Below are 27857 nucleotides of genomic sequence, written 5' to 3' on the forward strand. Positions count from 1 at the left end.
GTTTTCTGTGAGGCCGTGGTATCACTAAGGTCGGGCCGGCCCATTCGTGGCGAAGCGTGACTCTCCCACACTTGAATGTATACGTGTGCACTCAATTACTTAGAATACTCGGTATTTTCATATCAAATTAATTATCTACTTTCGTTTATCTTAAACATGATTTTTACATATGCCTTACAACAAATTATTGTGTTAGTTGATGTGTATCTGAACATACATCACTGATTAATTACGTCTCCTTGACTAAATTTCTATATAAAGGTCATATACTTCCTACATTTTCGAGTTAATTTTGATTAAAATACAAGTTAAGTTAATTATGATAGTAAATTTACCCGAAGAGGTAGATGCACTTGTTCATTTCTCGGATTTTTATACGCTTTAATGTATTTAGTAACAAGATAATGCATTTCCTGAACTTTAATGTTAACATTTCAACCTTAAACTGTAAAAATTCTAAGATCTAAATGAGTATTTAGTTTTTTATCTTTACAGGAAATTATGATGTTTCATTCTATTGTTATTAGCGTTTATACAATAGGTTTATTTTCATTACCTACTCATTGGAAAGGAAATAAAAACTGGTCAAAAATAGCATTAAACTGAATCTAAATAGGGTTTAACTTCGAACTAAGAAAACTAGAAGTGGCAAAGTACCTGTAAAAGATAGAGCACCCTAGATCTGTCACAGGCAGCGAATCTCGTTCTATTGACGAGTACACGATCGTCATACAACGTCTCATACTTCTCACGTTCGTAGTCTCGCCACAGTCGCTTCTTGCGTTTCTGTTTCTCTTGCTCTGTGTCCCCCGACACTAGTGTTACACAACCTGTTGAAATATGATGATGAGCAAACGTATAGATTATATATTCAAGCCCTGATGAGTATCATTGTCTCAATTTAAGTCTGATTGCTATCAGGCTAGTGTTGATTTTGATGTGTCTTTTGGTCATACTATTACTCATCATACAAAGAATACTTACTAGTACTAAGTATAGTGATGAGAGTGACCATCTCCTGAGTAACTCGAAGTATAATGCCTACTGACCGCCATATTGACCTTAGTATGGACGGCACCACCTGCGAAATTCAACAGTCACATTTTTTGCAATTTTAAATATTATAATCACTACCACATGTATCATTTTGTTTAAAGACCCAGTATGATTAATTCATGTGTGCTATTCCTACGTAAGTATTTAAACTTGATAACTTACAGTCATGGCGGAATTTAAAGGCTCCTCTTCTGGTGGGAAACAAACTCCTTGGTAGTCGTGTATCCAGTTCATTTCAAACACGCTGGCATTGAGTAACGCTTTCATGGCCATTGGGTAGACGGAGGCAAAGTGTTCTCGCAGAGGTTCATCAGGCTCCCCGGTGAGGTTGCGGCCCTCCCTGGCCACTATCCAACCATACTCGTCTATCAGCACACATGACCAGGTCACTCCATCGCAGCGAGCTCGGTAATCTTCACACTCAGGACACTAAAATAATAAAAGCAATGTGCTTTTGTGTATAATTTTGTTCTGACTCTTTCTAGAAGTAAAAATAGGTAATTATCGTTTAAGTTACTAATACAATATATCTAAGTATTGGACAGAGTTTGCTGCACACCCGGTCAACAATTATCCTGAGGGGTGTTTAAAACTTGTGAAACACACTTAATTTGAAGGTTCTGGCTCGGTACCCTTTGTAAAACCAAAAACAAGAGAAAGAAATCGACAAGTTACAATTCAAATTCCAGTTAAAAACAAAGGTGGTTACATTCGTAGTCAATGCGTAGAGGTCTACGAAAAGCGTAGACGTTGTAGCGAAGACGTAGCATTTGCTACGACTTGGCTACGATTCTCCCGAAATAGATTTTTAGATAATGTAACTCCAAGAATTGCTGTTCGGGGATTCCTATAATCAGACTGTCAATTATAAAAATATTCGATGATGTTATTTTATTAGTTTCGGCTCAGCATTGCGCGCTTAGATAAGATTAGTTAGTAATTCATTATTATAAAAATAAGTATTTAATAGTTATATCGTCCAAGTATGCTTTTAACAGAGAGAATAGATTATACTCACGGGTATGTAGAGTACAATCCTTTCTAGCTAGTTGTTATATACGTAAATCTCAAGTAGTAACAATGGCGGGGCCTAAATAAACCGGGATCGACTTGAAAATCGGTCCTTAGATTTGTCTCTGCATCTTTAACGTAATCATTTCATACAAAAATGAGAAAGTTAGAAAACATAATACAATTGAATACTTACTGGGAAGTTTGTAACAGATTCTAGTAGATCGATGAGGTGTTGTGGATGGAAGTGGTACCCCGCTACTCCGATCATGCCGTGCTCTGCGGAGCCCAGCGTCCGTGCTGCAGTCAGCCATTCGGATCGTATGGTGTACTGGAACATTATAATAAGAACAATTCTATTCAATAAAGTAAATAAACTGTAAAATTAATAAAGATCCTATGTTATTACATGGGCTTAATTATACACTGGACAAAATTCTAAAATACATGTATATGGTAACAAGTTTTAGAAACCATGAAATATTACTGTGTAGTCTTTTCCACCTAAAAATCTAAAAATCCTCTTTATTGGGTAATCAAGATTGTGATTTAACGAAAATATTCTATCTGCCATTTATAGTTACAACTTAGAGCTAAACTACTACTAGATAATCTAAGTAAAACTGTATCAACTTAAGCCAAAAGAAGTGGTTTCAAGGAAACTTAGACAATCTCCGTGTATTTTCTACTCGTAGTGAAGGCTATCTAACTCTTACTGACTACAAATCATCCTGATGTCTTTCCTCATGCAAGTTATAATGTGAGATTTATTAAAATCTGTGAAATTTTTAATACTTCGTTGTCTATACACGGTGTAACAAAAAGGGGGTATACATATCAAGTGCACGGTGTCTAGATAACATAACAAACGATACGGGAAGGGAACTCATGTTTTCATGGAACGAAGTTATGTACAAGGCGTTCAGATTTACAGAAGAAATGTTTCGTAATTAGCGAGTGACCCCTGTAGTGTTGTGACACGTTTGTAAAATCAAGAACCATGCGACACCAAGTATTTGGTACCAATTTTTTTTAACGTATTTCAACCTGATACTTTGTGTAGAGATTCTATTCAACCTGTATTCTTCAGTGCTTCTTGATATCTACGGGGATTTTGTTACACGCTGTATATCTGTGTAATATTTTTTTAACACTTATTGATGAGTTAAAAAAACAAAATTAGCTACGCCAAGTTTCTTATAATTCCATGAAATTTTCGAAGCATGACAATTCATTGTAATTAATTCGATAAGGTTTATAAAAAATCCAACAGTATCAGTTGATTTTCGAAATTTCCATATAAAAATAGTCGTGTAACAATTTCATTGTAAAAGATCGTATCTCGTTAATTAAATTAAGTCAATTTAATTAATAAAGGAATTCGATCGGTGATGATCTATCGGATAAACGAAATTGTTCTGAGAAAGTGCAGTACATGCATTACATTTCATTTGTATTGTGGATTTCTGGCAATTGATATTAATATTAGGTGGGTTCATTTTGTATTGGTCCGTAACTTTTTTAGCAGCAGCAACGCCTTTTATCCCCGAAGGGGTAGGCAGATATGCTCATTACGACATATAATGCCGCTATACAACGTACACTCACTTTTCACCATTTGTGTTATAAGTCCCATGTAATAGGGGGTGAGCCTATTGCCATATACTACACAATTCCAGACTCCGTGCAACTACTGAAAAATTTTTGTATAAATCGGGCAAAGTATTACAAATTTTGTGTAATACTTTGCCCGACCCGGGAATCGAACCCGAGACCCCTTGTCCGGCAGTCGCACTTGCGACCACTAGACCAACGAGGCAGTCTGTAACTTTTTTTATTTTATGTGTAATATTATAAATACCACAACTACGTACATAAGTATGTATAAATACTACTATTCAGACTTTAAAGGAAACAAGCTGAGTATGGTTTCTATATGAGATAATGGTGAGCTTTGACAACTTCGACGAGCCCAAGCACTTGTAATTTCTTTCTTTGGTTTTGCAATTGTTAATGGGCGGCACAATTGCTTACCATCACGTAATCTGTTTGCCGGTCTATGCCATAAAAATAACTATAAATACATAACATTATTAAAAAGTAGATTGAGATAGTTCCAAACAAGGGATTCAATAAAGCAAGGTTATTAGCACCAAAATATCTGACAAGGTAAGGTCGGTAAGCTGATATTAATCAGAATTTCTCTATAATAGGAACACAAAAATTATTTCGTTGTGAAACGTGTTTTATTGCACGTTATCTTGATATATTACACCTAAGTACATATATATTGCGTATTAGTACCTATTCTTGAATGTTCCCCGATAGCGATCACCCTGTAATTTATTTGTATAATAAAAATTAATAGAGATCCTTCGACACTTTGGTTGGGTTTCGGCTTAAAAAATGTTTCCGTTAATTTCACTTTCAGCCAAGAATCTGCTGAAGATTTGTCTGGCTCAAGTCAGCGTTACCATGGTGCGGCGTTTGGCTTATATGATCTTGTCAGTTTTTCAAAAAAATGTCTTGGAGTAGAACCATACAATAAGCACGTCATGTGCTTATTGTGTCTTCATCTTGTTTTTTATTAATGTTGGTGTTTATTCTGTTGACGTGCCTTAATAGTAATAAATAAATACAAAAACATATGCGTATAATATTCTCACTTAGTCCAACATCTATACAGACGATTCAGTTTCGGCAAAAAACTTGTTTTGATAAATCTAAAATAAATGGAATAGGTGATGTCATGCACATAGTATAAATATATCGGTTTCATCTTTAAGCAACTATCTATCGGTTTTTCAATTCTTCTGATTGATACTTATCATTTATTTATTTATCATTGATGTGATTATATCAAATTCTATGAATGTATTTGAAACTCCTTACACAATGTAACTATCTATTTTATTCAGTTTATACAGGCCCTATAATTCTTGAAGTTTTGATATACAACTTTATTTAACACAACCTGATTCGCTACTAAGGTGTCTTCTTAGTAATTGTAAAAATAACTTAAAAGGCTTATGGATTTTCGTCAACCTCGCCTAACTTTAAAAAAACTCCTAAGCTAAGATAGACATTTAATATCACCAACCTATAAATGACACTTAACAGTACAAGTTATGGGTTAATTTAGGTGCTACGTCATGCTAAGTGACAGTTTAGAGATGATTGGTGAAAACGGCCATTAGATTTACATACAATACTTACAGGCGGTGGTCGTGTTTTCGAAATGCGCATCTTTCCAATAGGTTCTACAGGAGCGTGTATGATGAGCGTGCCCGGCGAGGCGGCGGCGCGCCGGTACCAGGACTCCGCGGGGCCGCGCGGCCACCACGCGCCCGACGGGGGCAGCGCGTGCGCACTCGTCGCGTGGTACTGTTGCCAACGGGTTAGACCACTCTCTGCGTAAAATCAAATGAACAAGTAAAATAAATTACATATTTTTGTCTTGATATAGGATTTATTTCTTCCAGCGTAATTCGTTTGCATTTACATACATTTTACACTGAAATCATAAAAGAGGTAGAGTTGTTTTGTGATGTTATTGATTAACGGCCTTTTTTTTTTTTTTTTTTTTTTTTTTTTTTTTCAGGGGGGAAAATCATCCAATGACTTCTCTCGCCAGGGCAAAGCGAGAGGGAGTGTCAGACTCTTACTGACTAAAAACCACCCCGTTCCTTCTCCTGCTTGTCAAGCCGGAGCCCCGGTAAACCCGCTAGGTAGTCCGCAGCTCCGGATTAAGCATCAGCCCTATTGGGCCCCATCTGTGGTGGTCTGATGGCTCTTTGAGGCGCGCGCGGAACGCGACGCGCCGCACGCACGGGTCTGGTTCTGGTCGGGCGGCGAGCTACCCTTGCTCACCGTCCGCAGGCCCGCACTTACGGTGGCCGGAGATCGTCTCGCGATCCCCGACGCCCGGAGTGTCTCTCGCGACGTCTGGGGCGTGAAGAGTTTCGTTCTCTCACGCGCCCCGCCTCCTCCTTAGCTAGCATGACTGCTTCGCAGAAGGAGGAGACGGCATCCCAGTCCCCCTCGCTCCGCACCATGGTCTGAACCAATGCCGGACGCGAGAGGTCGCCGTCGCCGACCACATCCCTGAGGACACGGCGGTGCTCAGCCCATGCAGGGCACACCGCCACCGTATGCTCCACCGTATCCTCCGGGCGGTCCGCACAGTGATGACACCCGGGCGTTTCCTCCCGCCCAATCAGAAACAGGAACCTACCAAAACTTCCATGTCCGGTAAGCACCTGCGTCAGGCGGTAGGTGAGGACGCCGTATAAATATATTGGCGCCTCTCTAGCCACTCCTCAAAGAGGGGACTTACCGCTGCAATGACAGCGAGCCCAGCCCTCGGTTGCGACAGTCGTTGCTGCCATTCCACCATGAGATCACGCCGAAGCTCGTCCCGCCACGCACTAATCTGGCGCGGCAGCGGAGTTTCGCCCCGGCGACGCGCGTCGGCGTGCAAACTAAAGACGCGCGCAAGCACCTTTGCCTCCAGATCCCATGGTGGCAATCCGGCAAGGAGGTTCGCCGCTTCCCCGGAGATCGTACGATATCCACGGATTATTCGGATGGCCATGACCCTCTGGGACGTAAGTAGCGCCCGAGCTGGCCGCCGCATCAGACTCGGGGCCCATACAGGGGCGCCGTAGAGGGCCATGGACCGCACGATCCCCGCGTACAACCTCCGGCAGGAGGCATTTGGCCCCCGAGGTTGGGCAGGAGCCGCTTAAGCGCAGCCCCCGTCCGTTCCAACTTAGGAGCCAAACGTCGGAAGTGCTCCACGAAGTTCCATCGGCTGTCGAGGACGAGTCCTAGGTACTTCATCGTCGTCCCGACACCGATGGTAACCCCTCCTGCCGTTATTTGGGACCCACCCAGAGGTGGCGCGTTCCCGCGGCCATGAAAACACATGGCCTCGGACTTGTGGAGCGCCACCTCGAGTCCCAATTGCCGGATCCTTGCAACGACCGTCGCAACCGCTCTCGCCATAAAATTGGCCGCCGCCTGGTGCGACCTCCCGTGCGCTAGCACCAGCGTGTCGTCGGCGTAACAGACTACGCTGACGCCGTTCGGGAGGTCGGTGCGCAGCACCCAGTCGTAACCGATGTTCCACAGGAGCGGCCCCAAAACCGAACCCTGTGGAACACCGCGCGACATCTCTCGCCGGTTCCACTCACCTGATTAACGGCCTGCATTGTTGGATGCCTGAAAATCGAGCTGACCAAACAGGCGCCCCGTAAGGGGCCATCGATCACACGACACGCCAAATACAGTATCATGCCGAATTATAATCCTTTGTTACTTCAGAGATAAATAAAATTAATTCGTTTATAAAAACAAATGCAGAACTTGTCTAAACAGTTAGGAGCCAGTATTTTACACCTTAGCAAGAAATGACGTCTTTTCAATAATGCATGAACAAAAAATATGCATTACGTCTAATCGTACCGAATTTACTTTGGGAAAATCCATAAATGTAGTTTATTAAAAGCATTTTCAAAAAGGAAAGCGGTTATGACGCATTGCATTCTATAATTAATTGTCTTGTTTTTATTTTTTCAAAATATCGTACTTTTTGACGTTAGTGTAATCGTCTAGTAAATCAGATGAAATGATGCGATAGTAAGTTATCGGTTAATTTACTTCCGATTATGGATACTAATTTGTTCATAATTATTTATAATTGTAATTCGTAATCGAACGCAAATATTTTCACCTTTTATGCTACCGTGTGTTACAAGTCTTGATTATTTCGACTCGTTGATGTACAAAAACCGGTCGTCCTTGCATTTTCTAGATTTAATCTTATCCTTACAACGATAAGGGTAAAATATTTTCAGACAGACAATTTAAATCTATAGGTATATATTTTTTTAAATATAAAATCGAAGAGTTTGTTTGTTTGTTCATTTATCGAGAAAGGCTAGAGGCTATATAACATTACACTATAACTGATAGGACACGAGTAGAGCAGGTGAAGCTGTGTGAGAGTAGCTAGCAACTGATAAATGTGCTATTGGAGTTGAGTAAGTGGTTTACACATAATACATAAGGCTTTTTGGCGGCAGAACGTTATCCGATTTGAATAACCGTAAGAATATAAATATTGCTGTCTCATATCATACAATAGGTATAGATAAAGCCATATCTACCTAATAGGCAATAGAAAATAAAGTATTAGACCTTTGAATATGATTGTCCATCGTAATCCTCAAATCACAACAAGGACGAGGTCGAACTAAGCCGTGATAGTGTTATCACCATTTGATTTTTACACTCACTCGTTTCCGCACCTTACGTAACGTTTATTAGACAAGGATATCAAGATTTAATATCGATGTTTAGTATAATCATTGGTCATTAATGGTTCGAGGAGTAGAGTAATTTTAATAAGCTACTGAAAACGCTCTCGTAATAAGATAATAGTTAATAATTGATTTGTGTCTCGGATTCCCCTATAGATTAGAAACTGATAACTGACGGAAAAAAATCGGAGTCAAATTCTTGTTTAGATTTTCCTGTTTATAACGACTACTTTCAGAGTTTAGGGCTTTTCAGAATGGAACAATGCAATTTTAATAACATTAAGTATATACTGGCCTTCGGAATGCGTGATTTTCTCGTTTTACCAATAAGTAAATGTTAAACAGTTTCAGTTCTTGTTAAAATGTGTATAAGCTTAATATTGCCTATGTACTCTCTTATGAGGCTTAGGATAGAAAATAATTAAGAGTAACAATCACCACTGGCAAAGAATGCGGTGGTGGAACCCAGCTCGCAGGTGGAACAATCTCTCTCTGTGTCCGGCTCTTCGTGCTCGCGCGCCCACTGGTCCGTCGCGATAGCTTCCTTGCAGAATTTAGCCATCAGGTCCTCATTACCTGTGTAGTAATCCACAATATGCCAGTCAGTACATATAACGAATTTCTGTATTTTCACTTGAAATGATAGCTGGGTGCCGGAAAACCGGCGCGGCGGTATATGTATGTGAGGATTTTCCCTCAACTTATCTGCGTGTGTGAAGTTACTTAGCCGACAATGGAAATGTACCTAACCAAAATTAGTGGCACTTGAAAATAGTAGTTTAGATACCTACTGAACTTTCGCAGGAGGGTTGCATTGTCATATTTCAGGATTCTGCAGTAATTACATTTACTTATTAATTGTACGGCCTTAGAGGGTACTTATTTGAAAGTGTTTTATCATAGTGACCGTCTGATAACAAGATAAGCCGATAACGTGCAGCGTTATGTTAACGTGGATCAATAGTAGCGTGGACTCATTGTACACAATAACACATGATTACGATGTGGTTGTTTGTTCAGACATTACTACAACTAGAAATTGTTGACAAGCTATCATTAAGGTTTAGATTAAAAGTTGTTGAAACCAAGGGCTCGAAGGTCAGGGTGAAGTTCTAATGATGAGACAGCTTATCGTATAATATTTGTTAAGCAGCTGTATGAGTACAGCGGTAGACGCAACTGGCTCTCTTTCTGCGAAAACAGAACTTAGTGATGCTATGAAAAGATATTTAAGTAAATACTAGTAACAAACATTGATAAGTCTTCTCGAATAGAGAAGGTGGTATCGGGCTGAAGAGGTACTTCAGTTTTTGCATAGGGAAGTTCGCCTCGTCGCTGCGACGCTTCACGAAGTGACGCACCTCCGCCTCACGTGTCTCGAAGTGTGGCTCGATGTGGCGACAGTACAACCTGGATAACATTCCCAATCAGAAACAGACAGTGAAAGTTAAAGGGGATTAAGTGCTAATTATGATAGGAAAAGTGAATGGACTTCAGAAATCCCTCAACGATATTACTTATGATTGTTCAATAAATAACGATGATGCACACTAAATTTAGTACCTCAGACCAGATAACTAATTTTATCGCGAATTACATTTCCACAAAATCTATCTACGTCGGTATTACAATTTTCCGCATAAATGTTTTTATTTAGCGGATTACTTAAGTATTTGATTAGCGAGAATTTTGACATTGCGACATTATTTGACGTCATATCTTCACGATCTTTATTGAATTTACAAATAATGTTCGATAAGGTGATTACCAATCAGGATTCACTGCGTAGTCCGTCCTGGACAGGGATTTCCATGCCTCAGCAGCGAGTTCCCTGGTGAAGCTGGCGTCGGGGACGGCGTGCACTCTATTGTTGAGCGGTAGCACCACTATCGCTGTGTAATGGTTTAGAACTCTCTTCCAGTAGTATTGTCGCTTTTCCAAAATAGCTCTCATTCCGTCATCATAAATACCTTTACCGTACATCGTAATATTACCGCTGTCTTTATCTATTATCAGCGTCCTACGGAACTGAAAGGTATGATTAATTAGCTTGTCTTTGTTAGAGATTAAACATTTTACCGGACGTTAAGCTTTAGTAGTTACCTTCAACCATTCCTCGGGATAATACCTCGGTTTATGATTTTCAGCTGGTTGTTCTAGGTCCAGGAGGTCAACGGTGCGATATCCGGGTTTCAAAATGTCGCCATCGAACTGATAAATGACGAACATATTGGTGATTCACGTAATGTGTTTTAAATTAACGGACGTATAAACACGCTTATCTGTTATTAAATGTACTATAAAACATAATTATGTTTAATTAAAGAGATTAAAAGATTGCGATGATACCAAAAAAGCGGCACGCCTATACAAGTCTTAATCCTTGTGAATTTTCAGATTCGAAATCTGATCGAAAAAATGATTAGCGAGATACGATACGTTACTTACTGTGTGCCGTACATTATCGTGTATGACTATATTGCCCCGGTGATCCGCCAGGATTAGAGATCCCCCGGCACCAATCTAAAACATGAAGCGCGTTGCATTGCAGCCAGACACATCATACTTACAATAGTTGAAAGAATATATAGTTAATTAAAAAAAAAAATGTAATCGAAAATAATATAAGGCGAAAAATATAAAGAATCTCTCTATATAAAAATTAATTGCTGTTCGTATGTCTCGCTAAAATTCGAGAACGGTTGGACCGATTTGGCAAATTTCATTCATGAATTATATGTAGAAGTCCAGGGGAGTTTTAAAAGGTGAGAAAAAATTATATTTGACAGCGTACAAAGTTTGCCGGGACAGCTAGTATATAATAATAATAATAACTTCGATTTTCTACTTGATGCGCGGTATCATATCTAACTATAGCAATAATGTTGTATATTGAAGATAATTACATATAAGCGCGCAATAAAGGTGGGTATAATCCCAGATTTTAGGAACATTATCGGATAAAATAAATGGAGGGAATTAATAACTATATGTAGGCCAAGGAACAATATCATGTGAATCAGTTGTTATCGAGAGTGATTAAAGGTCTATTAAATATCTTCTGTAAGTGTCAGTTTGTTTTGACCAAAATTACATATTATCTCATCTAATAACCATGACCAAGTAATTAATTCTTGTGCTAATAAAAGATTTTACGAAGTATATCTACAAATATAGGTAAATTAATTGGTCATTGTCTTTTAACTAAAATGATAACAAGTCATTGTTAAATTAATCTAGAAACATACCTGGTGATAAGGGAGTATGAGTTTCAAATGATCGATGGGGATGTCTACTCCTGCCACTCCAAGAAGTCGGTTAACCGGGTACTGGGAAAGAGGAAAGAGGTTAATTATTATAAGTTATTGAACATTCCTAAGTCAGATCTACTTCTATGGCGGTTCTTATACATTCTATTTTCAGTTTAGGTTGGATGATATTTCGGTTTTTTTTAAACTCAGAAATAACACGGAGTCTAGAATTGTGCCAGCTGTATTGTATTAGTATCACCCTCTCACCCGGGTGTCATAATGTATTCGGTAAAAAGTGGTTATTGCATTGTAAACTTGTTATATTACGAACTTACATTAGAATATCAGGTCATTGGTTCACATGTTTCTATGTCTCTTCCGCGTTGAGTCTTATCACATTTTGCTTGTCGGCAATCACTAGGAAGGACCTACGTATTTACCTATCATGTATCTACGCAAATTTTAAGTGGTCTTTCTAGGTAATGATGATATATCTCTGCAATTATCAGATAGTTGCGTACTCATATAGATTGTTACAATTTCTGTTGTTAGAAATATATAATTAACATACTCACTGTTCTAGTAGAATTCCTTTGTTTTTCCTGTAAAACATAATATGAATAAATGAATAAATATTTACATTTTAATAAAAGATTTTGATTGAGAGAGTTTGATTGTTTGAATGTACGAGTCAGAATTGTGAATTATTTCATTATTTTTACGTATACATGACATTCCAAAGGTATACCTATATAATATTAGTTAAATATAAAATAAGTAAACTGACAGATAATCAGATAGATAAATAGATTATTATCAAAACGATAGGAAAGTGTCGAAAGGTATGTTTGCCACGTGCACTGATTTATGCATTTTATCAGTAAATGTCTTTAATTCTAAGTACGTAATTTTAAACGTGCAAAACGTGCGAAAATAAAATTTTCGCACGTTTTAAAATGTCTACGACGTAAATATTGATACGAACAAGTATGTTTTAGTTTAAACCTGTCTCTGGATGTCTATATCATTATTAAAATTAATTAAATAAACTAAAAACAAATATCACCAAACTTACCTCATCAAGTTTCTTAGTTATGTTCTAAAAAGAAAAAAAAAATGTCAGCACATAAGTTTAAATATTAAGCATTTTTGTACTATATAGATTTATATTATTATGTACATAGGTATGTACACATTGAATATTTACTTACTTCGCTAGTAATATAATCGAACACTGGAACCGAAACGCTGATCTGCAATCTATAATTCAAGTCCTCCCCTTCATAGTAATGTCCGTACCTATTCTGAAACAATAGATTCACGTTATAAATAAATAAATATTATTGACCCATTTCTTTATTAATAAGTTCTTACATAATTAACTTGGTACATCCAATCTTTGTAAAGTTGTGTGCTATTGAGCAACTGCTTTTTGTTTCGTCTCAAGTCTCTATATCTGTTCAACTGTTCGTTATTCTCCTTGGCTCTCCAGTACAACTCGCCTCTCCTAGGATCCTGGAATAAGAATATATTATATTCCATTCCAAAATTACTAGGTACATTAGTCCTGTAATCTAAGCTTGCACAGTTCATACTGAAGCCACGTCATATTAATGACATGAAATAATTTTATTGCTTTATCTTAAAAATGTATGATTAAAAAGTCCATGTCTGTTTTTTTTGTATTAATCTTTGTTACCATGTAATATTGAGATTTGAAATCATGTGATAATTCAATTTGTTAATCTACTGCAGGTTTATGACGTACAATTTCTGGGAAAATTTTATTTGAATCTTTATTCTAGATTTAAGCTGTAGAAAATAATAGATGAAATAGAAAATGACGTGATAAAACCTTGAAAGGTGTATTACACGTTTTGGCTATTTATTTCAAAGCTTATATGTGTAAATTATTTATCTTGTCATACATTTTTGTTCAGAACGCAAATAACAGTGCGTTGTTACCTCAACATGAGCGTAGACGTCACTGAATACTGTCAGCCTTTGATTCCTCTGCGAGACTAGAGGGCGCTCCAGAACTTGTAGGATTTTTAGGACTTGCTGTGTGACGTCAAACGGTGTGATGAGCTCCGCGAAATAACCATCACGTTCGCAGCTGAGACCTTCTCCATAGGTGCGTGTGTTGTCCCGGAGACCAAAGACATCGTGCAGCCACATCACGAACACTCTAGTTTGATGCATAGTATTGTTTGATGCTTAGATAGTTTAAAGTATTAAAATAATTGAAATGATTTTGTAAACTACGGGGTTAGTACCGAAACGGTTTACTTAGTTGAGATTATTATTAACTTATTCACCGTTCAAATTCATACTTATAAATATACATATACAATAGTTATATTTTTTATTCGATTCCTGCTAATTCATTAGCGAACTCCTCATCATTTTATTAAAGTTTAATGTAGTTTAAGTGACTCATTAATAAATTAATCTTATATTAATAAATTGATGGCAATCGGTGGTTCATATGCAGTGTAATAAAATTGCAATACCTAATATTATATCAATAATAAACAACTGATTACCTACGTTGGTATATTAGGATCGTGGAAAATTTTAAAGGAAATTCAATAATTTTGTTAAGTACAATTTTGTTTTCGTCGGTAGTTTCGATATCACCTATGCACATGTAAGCAATTAAATTAATTACGTGGCGTCGTCTGTCGGTAGCAAATTACTTGTATCTTTGTGATCGAATCATGTGATTTTTATCAGAGATCTTATTCCTTCGATTTATTTGATAGCCCAAAAAACATAACATAATATCTAAGGACATACTAGTTTTGAATTCAATTTATAAAATACATAATACAGTAAAATCTAATTCAATTAATTATTAATGAAATAATTACGAACAATATATTGAAAATATGACTACGTGTAATCGTTATTAAATGACGTGGTTACTTATATGTATAAAATGTGTACTAGGTTTGTGTGAGCAACAATACGTATAATATTATTTACATGTCACGGCATCTTTAGTTAATTATCATTATTTATTCGACTTCTAAAGGAACTTAAAAAAGGTACCTAATATTTCCCCCAGGGTCGAGATGTTTCATCAAATGTGTATAGTTGTCGTAGAGACTGTCTGTCAGTAACACGATTGCTTGCTGACAGGCTCTCGGCCGGTCTGGCGTCGAACGTTGCCGTTGTAAAAGTCTTGTTGCAGCTTCTAAAACGTCGGCCATTAAAGTTTCATTTGTCATTTTATAGTTATTCATGGCTGCCATCATTGCAGCCGTGTTGACATGATTTGCCTGCAAAATAAACAACATCACATTACAATCTGGAATCTTGTCAAATAATGGTCGGTACAAACTTAACTTGTTACCAACAAATAAAATATTAGGATTATCTATCCACTGTAAGTCGAAATTGTCTAAGTAGGTAGTAAAAATTACACTTTCACTTAAACTTACTGAAACTAGTTTTTCATTGAAACAGCTAATAGGTGATTCTATGATAACATTGAAACGTAGCACGTTAACTCTGTCATCGTCTGTAAGAGCGCTGAGCAGTGCCAGTGTGAACTGTTCAGCGATGACTTGGTTCGAGGAGTTCTCCATAGATCCGGATGCATCGAGAAGTATTAAAACATCACGTGGAGCGCCGCCTGCACTCACGTACCAGGGCCGTAGTCTACAGTCATACACTTTATCTGAGTCTTTGTCAGTGTATTTCAACTTATACATGCTTTCCCATAATGCGGCTAGAAGTATAACGAAGAACATATTGCACATTTAAAAAGGGTAACTGACATTAATTATATGAAAATTAAATTTCGAGCAAATGATATAACATGAGGCAATGAAAGAATACTTTATGTACATCCAATAGATAGACAATACTTGCCAGGATAGTGCCTCAGAAATCCTTGAGCGCTACAAAAATATTGAAAGTCCATGGATGAATCTTGAGCATAGTTTTTTTGAAATGTTGAAAGCAAGCCTTCAGACCAAAAGAGGTGTTCCTTTACATTCGGAGCTGAAAGAAGAAAAATTGTTTTATATCTAGAAATAATAGTTAAGTACAAATAAAGTGTTCAAATGCTTACCACAATCAAAAACTTCTGCCGAAACATGGACACTCGAGTAGTCTAACGATACGTCAGCATCGAAATGTTTACTGTTCTTGAGCTTGATTTTACGCAGATTTCTACAGCTGAGTGGTTCTTGATTCTCTTCTAATTCGCTTCTCTCAATCTTCTTCTTTACTTGATCTAAATTCTAAAATGGTTTGTTTTTTGTTGCTTTAGAAGAATGGCTTGACTTTCAAGCACCTCATTTTTGACCCAACTATTTAAAATTAGCACAATTTTTTGAAATAAACTGTTAGATATTTCGATTTTGAAAGCTTTTAGTGCTAATTTTAAGAAAGTAGGTAACAAGACTTCTCCCCTGTGTTTCTGCAAGTGAGCACCTAAAGTGCCAATAGGTATTTAGACGTATAAAGCAGGCTACGACATGCACAATTACACATAATTATGGACCTACGGAATAGGTGTCTGACTGTTTTACACCAAAATGTAGTAGAGCTTATACTTGTTGTTGTCAACTGCAATAGTTGACAACAACAACTACTACGGGAGACAAGCCTTTAACTTATAATAAATAAGAGAATAGTGTTCTGACTATTACTTACTACGCTGTAATCGAAAGTGTAGCTGTCATCTGGTTCAGCTTCCATTGTTGCTAACTCCTCTGCCCGTCGCATTATTTCTTCAGCAGCATGAGCGCGCCTCGATAACAATTCTTCTAAATCTTCAGCCATTTTGTGAACAATCGCAGTACCGTTGCGTATTTCTATTTTAATATCAGAAAAACTTTTCAGAAGCACTTCTCTACGCACCACGATCGCTTCGTTTTCGTACAATTTTTGCGAAATCTCATTTGCCCAGTCTTGAATTCTGTTGGATTGTGTTATCGTTAATTTGGATTCTTTTGTACTTAAGTAATAATAATTAAACCAAAATGTTCAGTGCAACTCCTATGTGGGCACGAGATAGGGTTTAAAAGTGTTAAGGTTTATCTTTTAATTAAAATCGTGTTTCTTACATACCATCATCTGCCAACAGTATACGATGACAGACATTAAAATATTACTAATGAGCAATTCTGTTCTAGATATATTCAAAATAGTTAGTGGTGTACTACGTTTGGTTCTGATTTCAGATATTATTCAGAATTTAATATCTATTCTACCGGACACATGCATGAATCGCGAATTATACAACACATTTGTAGTATAAACAGTTTTAAGATATTAGGGCATTTAGAGCATATACTTATTACTTACATGTCTGGTGGTATCATTTTGGGAGGCGCTTTCGCTTTCTTGGCTGCAACGGGCACAATTTTAGCATTAACTACGTTAGTGATTGTTACAGGTTTAACTTCACTTTTATTTTTAGTAACTTCTAGCAAGACTTCTTCATGTTTTTCCAAATACTTTTTAATGGCATCGTCAGATTTATTTGTTGTTACGTTTTTGGATTTAACTTTTATAGTTTGTGAATAGTGTATGAAAGTTATGAGGATTATAAAGTTAATTTTCATGGTTGTATCGTGAACGTTGGATAGGTAGCCTTGTTATCGCGGGTGTATGGGCGGGCGGGCCGCGCGCCCAACGAGCACTGTGCAGCCTCCATCGACGGCGCGTCGCCGCGACGGCTCCCGACATCCTGGCGCCACGCACCCCATTTGGCTCTATCCCAGTCATACAGTGTCTTAACCTGACTCGAAACATGTAGACTAATGACCTGTATAACTATTTATAGAAGTATTATATAAATCAAATAAAAATTAACACCTGTAAAAATCTAACAAATACGTTAATAAATAAGTAAAAAATCGGAAATTTAATTTCATATTATGGATATTAATGTGGATTACCATACTGAATCTGAACGAGAAGAAATTTAAATCTTGTATAAAGCGTGAACTGTGTAAACAGGCATATTATAAACTGTCAGATTATATTGAAGATAAAAATGCGTGGCAGCATGTTGGTCCGGCTCCACTGGACACTCGCTCACACTAGACAATGCTCAAATACGATGACTAGTTACACGATAACTTAAAGTATTAATTTATTCCAATGCAGTCTAGGGATCCTGTGGCATCAAGCAGTTACTTTTTTTTATTTGAAAGATTAAATTATATATTATTTTTATATGTATAGAAGCATTATTTCAAGATTGTAAGTGTACATATGTGGGCACTATGTTTGAAATAACCCGCTATTTTATTTTCTTCACAAATTGGTTTTATTGTTCCTTTAGTTTTGACGTCGTATTGTCGTTTCATTGTTCCTACATAAACAACGTGTAACAAAATACACATATACATCAAGAAGGGCTGATGACTACAGGTTGAATAGAGTCTCTACACAAAGTTTCAGCTTAAAATACGATTTAAAAAAATTGTACCAAATACTTGATATCGCATGGTTCTTGATTTTAAATCATACAAACATGTCACAACACTACAGGGGTCACTCGCTAATATTACGAAACATTTCTTCTGTCAATCTGATCGCCTAGTACCTGTCTACGTAATTTTGAATCACGCGCCGGCGCGATTTGAAAAATTCATAACTTGGTACCATGAAAACATGAGTTTAAAAAACCCTTCCCGTATCGTTTGTTATGTTATCTAGAAGCCGTGCAATTGATATGTATACCCCCTTTTTGTTACACGTTGTATATACAATAGGTAAATGATCAAATAATGTATCAGAGATATTGTAATTTTTTTTTAAAAAGAGTAAAAAAAAATAGAGTAATGATGGAGTTTCTTGCTCGTTCTTCTCCATTCGAAGCTACACTTTGGAACGAGCGCCTAGCTTCACTGACAGACAGACTGACTGACGGACAATTCAATTTGACGTTTCAAAAGTGCCTTATTTAGCATTAATTGAAATAAATGCTTTGACTTTGACTTTTTTATTCTATATACCTTGCCTGGCCATAAATACTGTTACACTGAAAAATAAAAGATATTACATTTGAAATTCGAATCTGTCATTTTTATACGATTGTTCATTGTGTTTTCTCATTTTGGAGCCAATACATTGTACAACCGAATCGCTGTGATTGATTACACAAAGTAGGTATGGAGAAAAATGCAATTTTTAAAACTCTCCATACACTTGGTATTAGTAGAATGTTTGTGTACCGGGCTATTAATAGGTAAATGAGACTTCCACGTAGTGTTCGTATGAAAAAGGTGGTCAAAGCAGTAAGGTAAAGAATTCGAAGAAATCCTATACGAAAGCAAAAGATTTTATCTCGGGAAGATAGCATCTAGAACCATATTGCGTATTTTAAAAGATGACTTAGGACTTGCAGCCTATAAGAGACGCACTGGTTATTTCTTAACTGACAATTTAAAGAAAAATAGGGTTGTAAAATCGAAACAATTACTGAAGCGGTACGCAAAGGGAGGTCACAGAAGAAAATTGTATACGGATGAGATTTTTTTTACAATTGGTCAAAATTTTAACAAACAGAATGACCGTATTTATGCTAAAAGCTCTAAGGAAGCTTCCCAATTAATCGACAGAGTGCAACGTGGAATTATCTGGCTTCAGTAATGGTTTGGTGGTTAGCTATGAAGGAGTGACTGAATTATATTTTTGTGAAAAAGGTATCAAAACATCGGCACAAGTGTATCAAGATACCATTCTTGAGAAGGTAGTCAAGCCTCTTAACATCACCATGTTCAATAACCAAGTATAGTCCTTCCAGCAAGACTCGGCGCCGGGTCATAAAGCTCGGTCCACGCAGTCTTGGTTGGAAGGGAACGTTTCGGACTTCATCAGAGCTGAAGACTGGCCATCGTCTAGTTTCAATCTTAATCCACTGGATTATGATTTATGGTCAGTTTTAGAGAGTACAGCTTGCTCTAAACGCCATTATTGATAATTTGGAGTTCGTAAAACAATCTATACGATTGGCAGTGAACAATTTTCCCATGGAAAGTATGCGTGCTTCTATTGATAACTGGTCTGTATTGCAGCCAATGGAGACCACTTCGAATAAGCTTTTTATATATTTATGTATTAAACTAACACACTGTCAAAGTAATAAATGTTATTTACAGTATTTATTTTTGTTTATTACTTAATTTATGGCAAGACTAGGTATATGACTAATTTGAAGACTATGCATAAATGCTATAGGTTTATAGTTACGCCTGGTTGGTACCTAAATCAGCGCTGACTGGCCTCAGTTTTTATATCTACTGTATTTTAATTTACAAGGCATTTTTAATTATTTTTCGAAGGATGACAGAAAAATTACATCATATATCTTTACTTAGTCCTTCTCAAGAAATGAGCAATAATCACTATGCTTGCTGAAGGTGAACTTGAAATGTCAAATTTACAATTAGAAATTATAAGTCAAGGTATCTTTACGATGTGTTCCCTCACCGTATGTCAGTAGTGTAGTTTTAGAAAGTACACTCGGCCAAGCTAATTAGTTAACAGGCCACACATAGACACAACATATTTTTTCAAAAATAATACAGTATAGACCAATGTGTGGATAATGGACAAATGTTTTTATGCGTATAAAATTACTCACACATGTATAACGCTATAAATTATTATATTATTTTATGATTGTTATAAGATTGTGGTTAATGAGACTGCTTTCGGTCGATTATCTAATACGACGGTGTGGTTCCAGCTATCTCTCTTCAGCTATCCTTTATGTTTGTTATAGGTTAAAATAACATCTATAAAGATAATACAAAATCTAATACAATGTCTTTAAAAAAATGCCTTACACTGAAATGATTTTGAGAAAATGAAGTGAATCAACGTATGAAATGGAAGGAAATTAAAATTATTTCTAAAATCTTAACAATAACATCACTTTACCGTCTCCTCTAGGCCCTTGTCATCCAATAACATAAAAAATATGATGAAAAGAGAGAGAGAGATCTTGAACAATTGTTGGAACATCTCGAATGTAAACGATCATAACAGTTACTACATTCGATATATTTACAACGTATCATCATCATCATGTTTATCAGCCATAAGACACCCATTGCTCAATATTGCTGCAACATAGGCCTCCCAGGAACTGACGAGAACTATCCCAAACTATGTTCGTACCATCATTTACTTCTTCCAACGTAACCGTGTACAAACTGGATTTATTGTTGTAATGTATATTTTGCTTGGAAGACTTCATTTACTTTTCTTGCATATTTATATATCAGAATACAGAGCGGTCTAGTTTTCTTCTCTCTCCTTTCATAGGAAATAACTTATGAGACTAAATACTTTTAAAATTAGCATGTGGTTCCACAACTTTTTCTAAAATATAATAAGTAAATAGTCTATCGCGTGGTCAAGTTATATTTGGGACGCCCTGTATATTTATGTAGCACTACATGTTGTAATACGCCACTAAATGTTGTAATACATTAATTGATCATGTAATAGATTAAAGGAACATTGTTTCCTACTTTGGTTCAGGTATAAATGTCATTAGAAGTGGTGCTGGAGTATTCAATTGGATCTGCAACTCACAATGAAAGGTTAGTAGTTAGAAATAGTTTAATTACGATACATAATGATATAAAGGAAAAAAAATCAAGGCATTTTTTAAATGGATAAATAAGTATTTTTATTCATTTATTATCTCTCTCCCGGTTACATGGTTCCTAACAAAAACGGTGAAAAGTGGGTGTACATCGGTATGCCGTAATATGAACCTCTTCCTACCCCATCGCGGATAAAAAGCGTGACGTTGCAGTTTACTGCGTTACGTTAGTATTGCCTTTTGCCGGTTCAACTAGTTTTTACTAGCGAACTTCGTCAATGAATGTTGTGTTATTTTTTAGCTAAACTAATTTAAGTTTTGATGAACGTAGAATAGAATAGAACAGAATAGTATTTATTGTATTTAATATATTATTTGTAATACAATGATTATATATTAATCTATATATGACTGGTAATAAGTGAAGGATTTTTAAACGGGATCCCTTTTCGCATAATATTATTTGTCCTAATATACTTCGGCATAACGATTTTGATACAATTTATTTTGGCATAATAATACTTGGGCTATCTTAAAGACTAATTTGATTAAGCTTAAAATTTATTCGCATAACGTTTAGTAGGCCTAATGACTATTAGCATTATAACTTATGTAGCAAATGATGGTGGTGAACTTGTAATTTCCTATAGTTTCTGTTACAATTAAATAATAATTATAGTTAAAAATGTAACAAAAGTTAGTGACACAACCGAATTGCAATAAAATCTACGGCCGAAAATTAAACAAAACTTCGGATTCGAGAATCGGAGTAGACCCCCTGGTTTTTGTGGTATATATGTATGTATACACGGTGTAACAAAAAGGGGGTATACATATCAAGTGCACGGTTTCAAGACAACATAACAAACGATACGGGAAGGGTTTTTTAAACTCATCTTTTCATGGAACGAAGTTATGAATTTTTCCAATACTTGAAATTCCAGAAACCGAACATCAAAATTAGTTAGTCACAGGTACTAGGCGATCAGATTTACAGAAGAAACGTTTCGTAATTAGCGAGTGACCCCTGTAGAGTTGTGATACGTTTGTATGATGATTTAAAATCAAGAATCATGCGACACCAAGTATTTGGTACCAATTTTTTTTAAACGTATTTTAAGCTGAATCTTTGTGTAGAGATTCTATTTAACCTATATTCTTCAGTGCTTCTTGATGTATATGGGTATTTTGTTACACGCTGTATAGATATTAAGATTAAAGTGGTTTATATTTTTAGGAATAATTGCATTATTGGTCATCGTGTACGCGGCCGTGGGGCGGGCCCAATTAGAAGAATGCCCGAAAGAACAGGACACACACGTTGCATGGTTGCTCAAACACGACGATTGCGAAAAATTCTATTTATGTAGTATGGGCAAACCCGTTGAGATGAGTTGCCCGTCAAACCTGTTGTTTAACCTAGACACATGGCGCTGTGACTGGCCAGAAAATGTAGATTGTGAGGGCCGTAATATTCCTGAGGGGAGTAACTCCACAACCACGACCACCACCACCACCACCACCACCACCACCTCCGTACCTCCAATTGAAATACCTGACGAGTTCTTGCCCAATGGATGCCCTCTGAACCCTCGTATCCACTGGCTGCTGCCTCACGAAACTGACTGTAACGCCTTCTACTACTGCGTCTGGGGAGAACTGATAATGAGGAACTGTCCACCTACTTTACATTTCAACAGAAAGCTTCAGGTAAGTCATAGTTAGATACTTACGTTCACTTTTTTACATAGTGATATGGGCTTGTGTTTTTTTATTCGAATATTCTCATAGAAATTAGCGTCGCTTCAGATGTATGATAAAAGGTTCGCTCTGCAATAAAACTCCTGACATAGTATTCAAAGAGATCTCTGGGGGTGGTTTATGCCACTTTGTTTACACCTAAAAGCTTGGATAATACTAATATCACCCAGGTGAACAAAGGAGACCTCTGTCTTCATTTCGTCTTTTGAACTCATTTCACATGAGAATGGAGTAGACGACTTATTTTTATTTTATTTTAATGCCCACTAGACGGACATTAAAATAAAAAACAAAACATTATCAGTATGTTAAGTTTGTGTAGAAAATAAAACGAGCTATTCTCGCCATCAAACTGAGAAGTTTGGCGAGCTAAACTGTAACAACTTAAAACTGTAATAAAACTGTATCCCACCCAAAACATAAATGTGAAAGGCTGCCAAGTTCGATAATATTGGAATGCTTCGCCTATAAAAGAAGTGAGATCTAAATAAGTACCAAGTTCCATACACAGACCTCAGTTAAAAATGATATAACAAGTTGGCAAGTTTTCACACACTTTGTTATTTGTTGTTAACCTACTAAACGCAATGAGTCAAGTATATAATTTTCTATTAAAACTTGCCAAGTTATATCATTTTTAACTGAGGTCTGTGTATGGAACTTGGTACTTATTTAGATCTCACTTCTTTTATAGGCGAAGCATTCCAATATTATCGAACTTGGCAGCCTTTCACAAGTTTGGCGAGCTAAACTGTAACAACTTAAAACTGTAATAAAACTGTATAAACGTACTTATGGGGGCGTATGTTTTATTAATCAATTACCAGTACCTATGCTGTGGTTTAAATGAAATTAACAAAAGGACCATCTCCACCTTTAAAGTTTCTTACAGATATTAACGTTAAAGATGTGATATGTTTTTGTTGTAACAATGATGTATGATACTATCTAAAACAAATATTCCTTCTTTATTTTGTGCGTATTGCACCCGCCCTGGTAACAACAGGCTACCGGACAATAGGTATATCGTGGGTTGGCCGCATTGAACAATGCGAATATGAATTTGAACAATGTGTGACCCGTAAATTATTATTTCTGGTCTTGATGTGATGTGTATGCAATTTTGTATGATTGTATGATGTATGAAATGTCATTCGCGACACAGGATCGCGCCTACAATGAGAATAGGCTTATTTCTAGAAATAAAACTTACTTCTTGTTGTTGGTAAAAAAATGTAGTAACGTTACATTATTTTTCTACAGGTTTGCGACTGGCCTTGGGCTGCCGGATGCCCAGCTACATTCAACAAAAATTTGACATCCAGACTATCACTGAGGTAATTTAACCTGAAGACCACAATAACTAAAACGAATTTAAACGAGGCAATATGAAATTATACTTTATTTTTTTTGCATATTTTATAATCTACAGCATTTTTTATGAATAAAATCTAAGCAAGCTTTAACTAAAGTGTTTTTTAATAAGTTATCTCCTGAAAAATATAGACACTAAAACGTGGATTCAATAATAACACCATCTCACATTTTTTTACGAGATATTAAATCTTATTTATTACGCAAGGCTTGAAGTGAACTAACGAATGGTTTAAAAAATAATAATGAATAGGCACTATTCTAAACTATCTGCCCACCTGTCGGATTGCCCTATATTAAATTTTTATAATTTACTGTTGTGTTAAATGTTAAAATTCGCCAAATAAATTATTGCATCACTCATTAGCGCCATGTCGGTCACTGGTGTCCGACGCTTAGCGGAGGATTTGCCTTCAACAGTTTCTTTCGGCAGTTAATGCTTTAACCGTTCTATATCAACAGATACTAAGCCGTCTGCGTTAAAAATATAATAGTACATACATACATACATAACCTCCCGCCTGTCTCCCATGGGGGTAGGCAGAGACAATAGAACGCCAATTGCCACGGTTCTTAGACACTTCTTTCGCTTCATCAACAGTCATCAGTCTTTTCATGCATGCTCGTCGGTTAAAAGTACTTTTAATTTGGCCCTTTTTTAATATATCGCCAATCTGGTCGCTATATGTCCGTCTGGGGCGCCCCCTACCGACGGTCTCACTCATATTCGCCTTGTATACTTCTTTCATAAATCTGTTTTCATCCATCCTTTCTACATGTCCAAACCATCGTAACATTCCCTTTTCAATCCTTGTCACTACATCGTCTTTCAAACCACACTTTTCTCTAACAACACTATTTTTCACTCGATCACTCAGTTTTATTCCACACATACTTCTCAAGGCTCTCATTTCCACCGCATTAATCCTGCTTTCATGCTTCTTCTGCCACACCTATGATTCACTACCATACATAAGTGTAGGTGCTAGTACACGCTGTATTACCGCAAGTCGAGCTTTGCTGGATATAATTTTACTCGACATTACAGAGTGTAAAGCACCATTGACACTATTTCCCGCTTTCACTCTCCTTTCAATATCTCCCTCACACTTTCCATCTCTCGTAAATAAAGACCCTAGGTTAACAAACTCATTCACTTGTTCCAATTTTTCATCACCTATCATTACCTGGCATTTTGTTACTAATTCATTCCTTTCTATCACCAACACTTTCGTCTTGTTTACATTGACTTTCATACCTTTCCTTTCAAAAGCATCATTCATCACAGTGATCATTCGTTGTAGTTCTTCGGCCGATGAGGCAATAAGTACCTGGTCGTCGGCGTACAACAATGTTTTGATCACTGTGTCACTCATTCTTAACCCACACTCACCTACTTTCAAATCGTTCAAACAACTGTCCATGAATAAGTTGAACAGCCAAGGAGATGCTACACAGCCCTGTCTAACACCCCGATTAATGCCAAACCACTCCGTGTAGTCCCCATTTGTCCTGACAGAGGCACTCGAGTCCTTATATAAGAATTTAAGTGCCCGAATCGGTGGCTATCCACCCCATACACGGCCATACAGAGCCGACCATAATTCATCCCTCATCACTTTATCGTAAGCCTTTTCGAGGTCAATAAAGGCACAGAAAACCCTTTGGTGTCTTGATAGGGCTTTCTCTGAAATGCACCTTAACGAAAAGACTTGATCCGTACATCCCATTCCCTTTCGAAATCCCGCTTGCACATCCCAGATTTTCTTCTCAGTCACATCTATCACTCTTTCAATCAATATCTTGGCATACAACTTTCCTACTACGCTTAGGAGGCTTATACCGCGATAATTTTTGCACTCCTGCTGTGATCCTTTTCCTTTATAAAGTGGCACAATTACGGCCTTGGCCCAGTCTCCCGGCACACAACCGGATCGCCAACACTTATTAAAAAGTAGGTACAGCAGGCTTGCAATCACACCTCCGCCTCCTATTAGCATTTCAGTAGTTATCCTATCATATCCCGCTGCTTTACCTACTTTCAAACTCTTAATAGCACTCATAATTTCATCTATCTTTATTTCTTCCACACTAGCACATTCATTACCCTCGTTTCCTTCGTCATCTTTCGAATTATCCCTTTCAAATAGATTCTCAAAATATTCCTTCCACTGCTTTAAAACATCCTTACTTTCACCAATCACACTCCCGTTTCTGTCTCTTATCATACCTACTTTCGAGTCTCCAACTTTGCCTCTGGCAGTTCTAACCAGATAAAAAAAAAGATGCCAGAATAATTTAGCGTTGGCTCGAAAGTTCTGCGAGAATTTTCTTTCAATCTTTTCCTTGTATTCCTTTTTCTTCTTGCTAACTAACTCTTTTACTCTCTTTTTGCAACGAATGTACTTCTCTTTCATACTATCTAGCATTCTTCTATTTGCTTTTGACGCTAATAGATCGAGCCAAGCTTCCTTCTTTTGCTCTATCACCTCTTTCACTTCATCATCCCACCATTCATTTCTTTTGCTTCCAGGGTTCTTTATCTTACTTACACCACATACTTGTGTAGCTACTGCGATCATTGCGTCCTTCAATTCCTTCCAAAATTCTTCTATTTTCCATTCCTCACCTTCCAGTAGCTCTCTAGTCCTTTCATTTAATAATTTTCTATACTCATCACAGGCTTTCTCTTCTCTCAATCGTTCCACTCTCACTCTCTCAATTCTAGGCACCCTTATCCGTGGCCGATGTCTCCACTTCATCGCCAGTCTCGCTATTCTAGCTATAACGAGGAAGTGGTCACTACCGACATTCGTACCACGGTACACCCTGGAATCTTTAATTTTCGTCCTCAATCGTTCATCTACAATCACGAAATCAATCATACTCCTTTCTGTATGTCTCTGCCACGTATACATGTGGATTTTCTTGTGACTAAATATTGTATTGGTCACAAGAAGTTTTTTCTCGACACATATACCCAGAAGACATTCCCCATTCTCATTCACTCTTTCATCTCCAAATCGCCCTAAAACTCTTTCGTACCCATCGCGTGCCACCCCAACCTATCCATTAAAATCCCCTAGCATAATTATTCTTTCATTCTCTTTACATTCATTCAGTAAATCTCTCAAGTTATCCCAGAATTCTTCCCTCACCCCAACTGGCTTTGACATGTCTGGGGCGTAGGCACTGACTATAAATAATTTGGTCAAGCCCATTTTGAGGCGAATCCACAGTATTCTGGGATTAACACATTTATACCCTTTCACACATTCATTCATTCTTTCAGATAGTATAACTCCCACCCCCTGGCTGCCCCTCTGGGAACTTGCCACACTAGACCAGTACGCAAAGTATTGGCCATGGGTGGTAGCTACACCATCCTTTCTTTTAGTCTCACTCACTCCTAACACATCAATCTTTCTCATGTTCATCATCTCACATATCTCTACCATTTTGCCTTCTACACCTCCACACACATTCAGTGTGGCA

The 27857-nt window shown here is 37.1% G+C and overlaps 4 protein-coding genes across 6 annotated transcripts in view; 1 reads left to right on the forward strand and 3 right to left on the reverse strand.

Annotated features, from left to right (window-relative positions):
* Positions 1 to 17923, reverse strand: part of LOC118274041 (voltage-dependent calcium channel subunit alpha-2/delta-3) — a 21023-nt gene extending 3100 nt beyond the window's left edge. Inside the window, exons 1-23 of one of the 2 annotated variants that reach the window (XM_050707768.1) lie at positions 17560 to 17923; positions 16964 to 17434; positions 16310 to 16574; positions 15723 to 15894; positions 15521 to 15652; positions 15088 to 15377; positions 14696 to 14925; positions 13607 to 13829; positions 13016 to 13156; positions 12853 to 12945; positions 12717 to 12740; positions 12217 to 12243; positions 11639 to 11719; positions 10839 to 10913; positions 10494 to 10601; positions 10159 to 10418; positions 9643 to 9800; positions 8829 to 8966; positions 5284 to 5477; positions 2264 to 2398; positions 1219 to 1485; positions 985 to 1081; positions 658 to 830 (exon numbers count right to left, since the gene is read on the reverse strand). In XM_050707768.1, the coding sequence (XP_050563725.1) occupies positions 658 to 830; positions 985 to 1081; positions 1219 to 1485; positions 2264 to 2398; positions 5284 to 5477; positions 8829 to 8966; positions 9643 to 9800; positions 10159 to 10418; positions 10494 to 10601; positions 10839 to 10913; positions 11639 to 11719; positions 12217 to 12243; positions 12717 to 12740; positions 12853 to 12945; positions 13016 to 13156; positions 13607 to 13829; positions 14696 to 14925; positions 15088 to 15377; positions 15521 to 15652; positions 15723 to 15894; positions 16310 to 16574; positions 16964 to 17223 (3543 nt within the window). In that variant the 5' untranslated portion in view covers positions 17224 to 17434; positions 17560 to 17923. The remainder of the gene's footprint in view (positions 1 to 657; positions 831 to 984; positions 1082 to 1218; positions 1486 to 2263; positions 2399 to 5283; positions 5478 to 8828; positions 8967 to 9642; positions 9801 to 10158; positions 10419 to 10493; positions 10602 to 10838; positions 10914 to 11638; positions 11720 to 12216; positions 12244 to 12716; positions 12741 to 12852; positions 12946 to 13015; positions 13157 to 13606; positions 13830 to 14695; positions 14926 to 15087; positions 15378 to 15520; positions 15653 to 15722; positions 15895 to 16309; positions 16575 to 16963; positions 17435 to 17559) is intronic. The other variant, XM_050707769.1, reaches the window with a different exon arrangement.
* A 3167-nt stretch (positions 17924 to 21090) lies between these two features.
* LOC126913068 (peritrophin-1-like) lies at positions 21091 to 24459 on the forward strand. Of its 2 annotated transcripts, none has more exons than XM_050707798.1 (3): positions 21091 to 21222; positions 22465 to 22937; positions 24252 to 24459. In XM_050707798.1, the coding sequence occupies exons 1-3, from the start codon at positions 21216 to 21218 to the stop codon at positions 24327 to 24329; spliced, it is 558 nt and encodes a 185-aa protein (XP_050563755.1). In that variant the 5' UTR covers positions 21091 to 21215; the 3' UTR covers positions 24330 to 24459. The 2 variants fall into 2 exon arrangements, with proteins under 2 accessions (XP_050563755.1, XP_050563754.1); XM_050707797.1 differs by lacking the exon at positions 21091 to 21222 and adding an exon at positions 22286 to 22319.
* An 856-nt stretch (positions 24460 to 25315) lies between these two features.
* Positions 25316 to 25738, reverse strand: LOC126912928 (uncharacterized). The gene has a single exon (XM_050707453.1). The coding sequence runs from the start codon at positions 25736 to 25738 to the stop codon at positions 25316 to 25318; it is 423 nt and encodes a 140-aa protein (XP_050563410.1).
* Positions 25739 to 25927: 189 nt separating this feature from the next.
* LOC126912929 (uncharacterized) lies at positions 25928 to 27280 on the reverse strand. The gene has a single exon (XM_050707455.1). It carries the CDS (start codon positions 27278 to 27280, stop codon positions 25928 to 25930), a length of 1353 nt encoding a protein of 450 aa, XP_050563412.1.
* Positions 27281 to 27857: the final 577 nt, after the last annotated feature.

This window comes from Spodoptera frugiperda, chromosome 3 (genome assembly GCF_023101765.2).
Source record: "Spodoptera frugiperda isolate SF20-4 chromosome 3, AGI-APGP_CSIRO_Sfru_2.0, whole genome shotgun sequence".
Classification (NCBI taxonomy): Eukaryota; Metazoa; Arthropoda; class Insecta; order Lepidoptera; family Noctuidae; genus Spodoptera; species Spodoptera frugiperda.

What these genes read in the sequence shown, in the direction of transcription:
- LOC126913068 (XM_050707797.1), top strand. An exon ending in ATTTCAACAGAAAGCTTCAG is followed by an intron (nt 22,938 to 24,251) that starts GTAAGTCATAGT and finishes ATTTTTCTACAG; the next exon opens with GTTTGCGACTGGCCTTGGGC.
- LOC126912928 (XM_050707453.1), bottom strand. Translation starts at nt 25,738, where the DNA reads ATGAGTGACACAGTGATCAAAACATTGTTGTACGCCGACGACCAGGTA.
- LOC126912929 (XM_050707455.1), bottom strand. Translation starts at nt 27,280, where the DNA reads ATGTATACGTGGCAGAGACATACAGAAAGGAGTATGATTGATTTCGTG.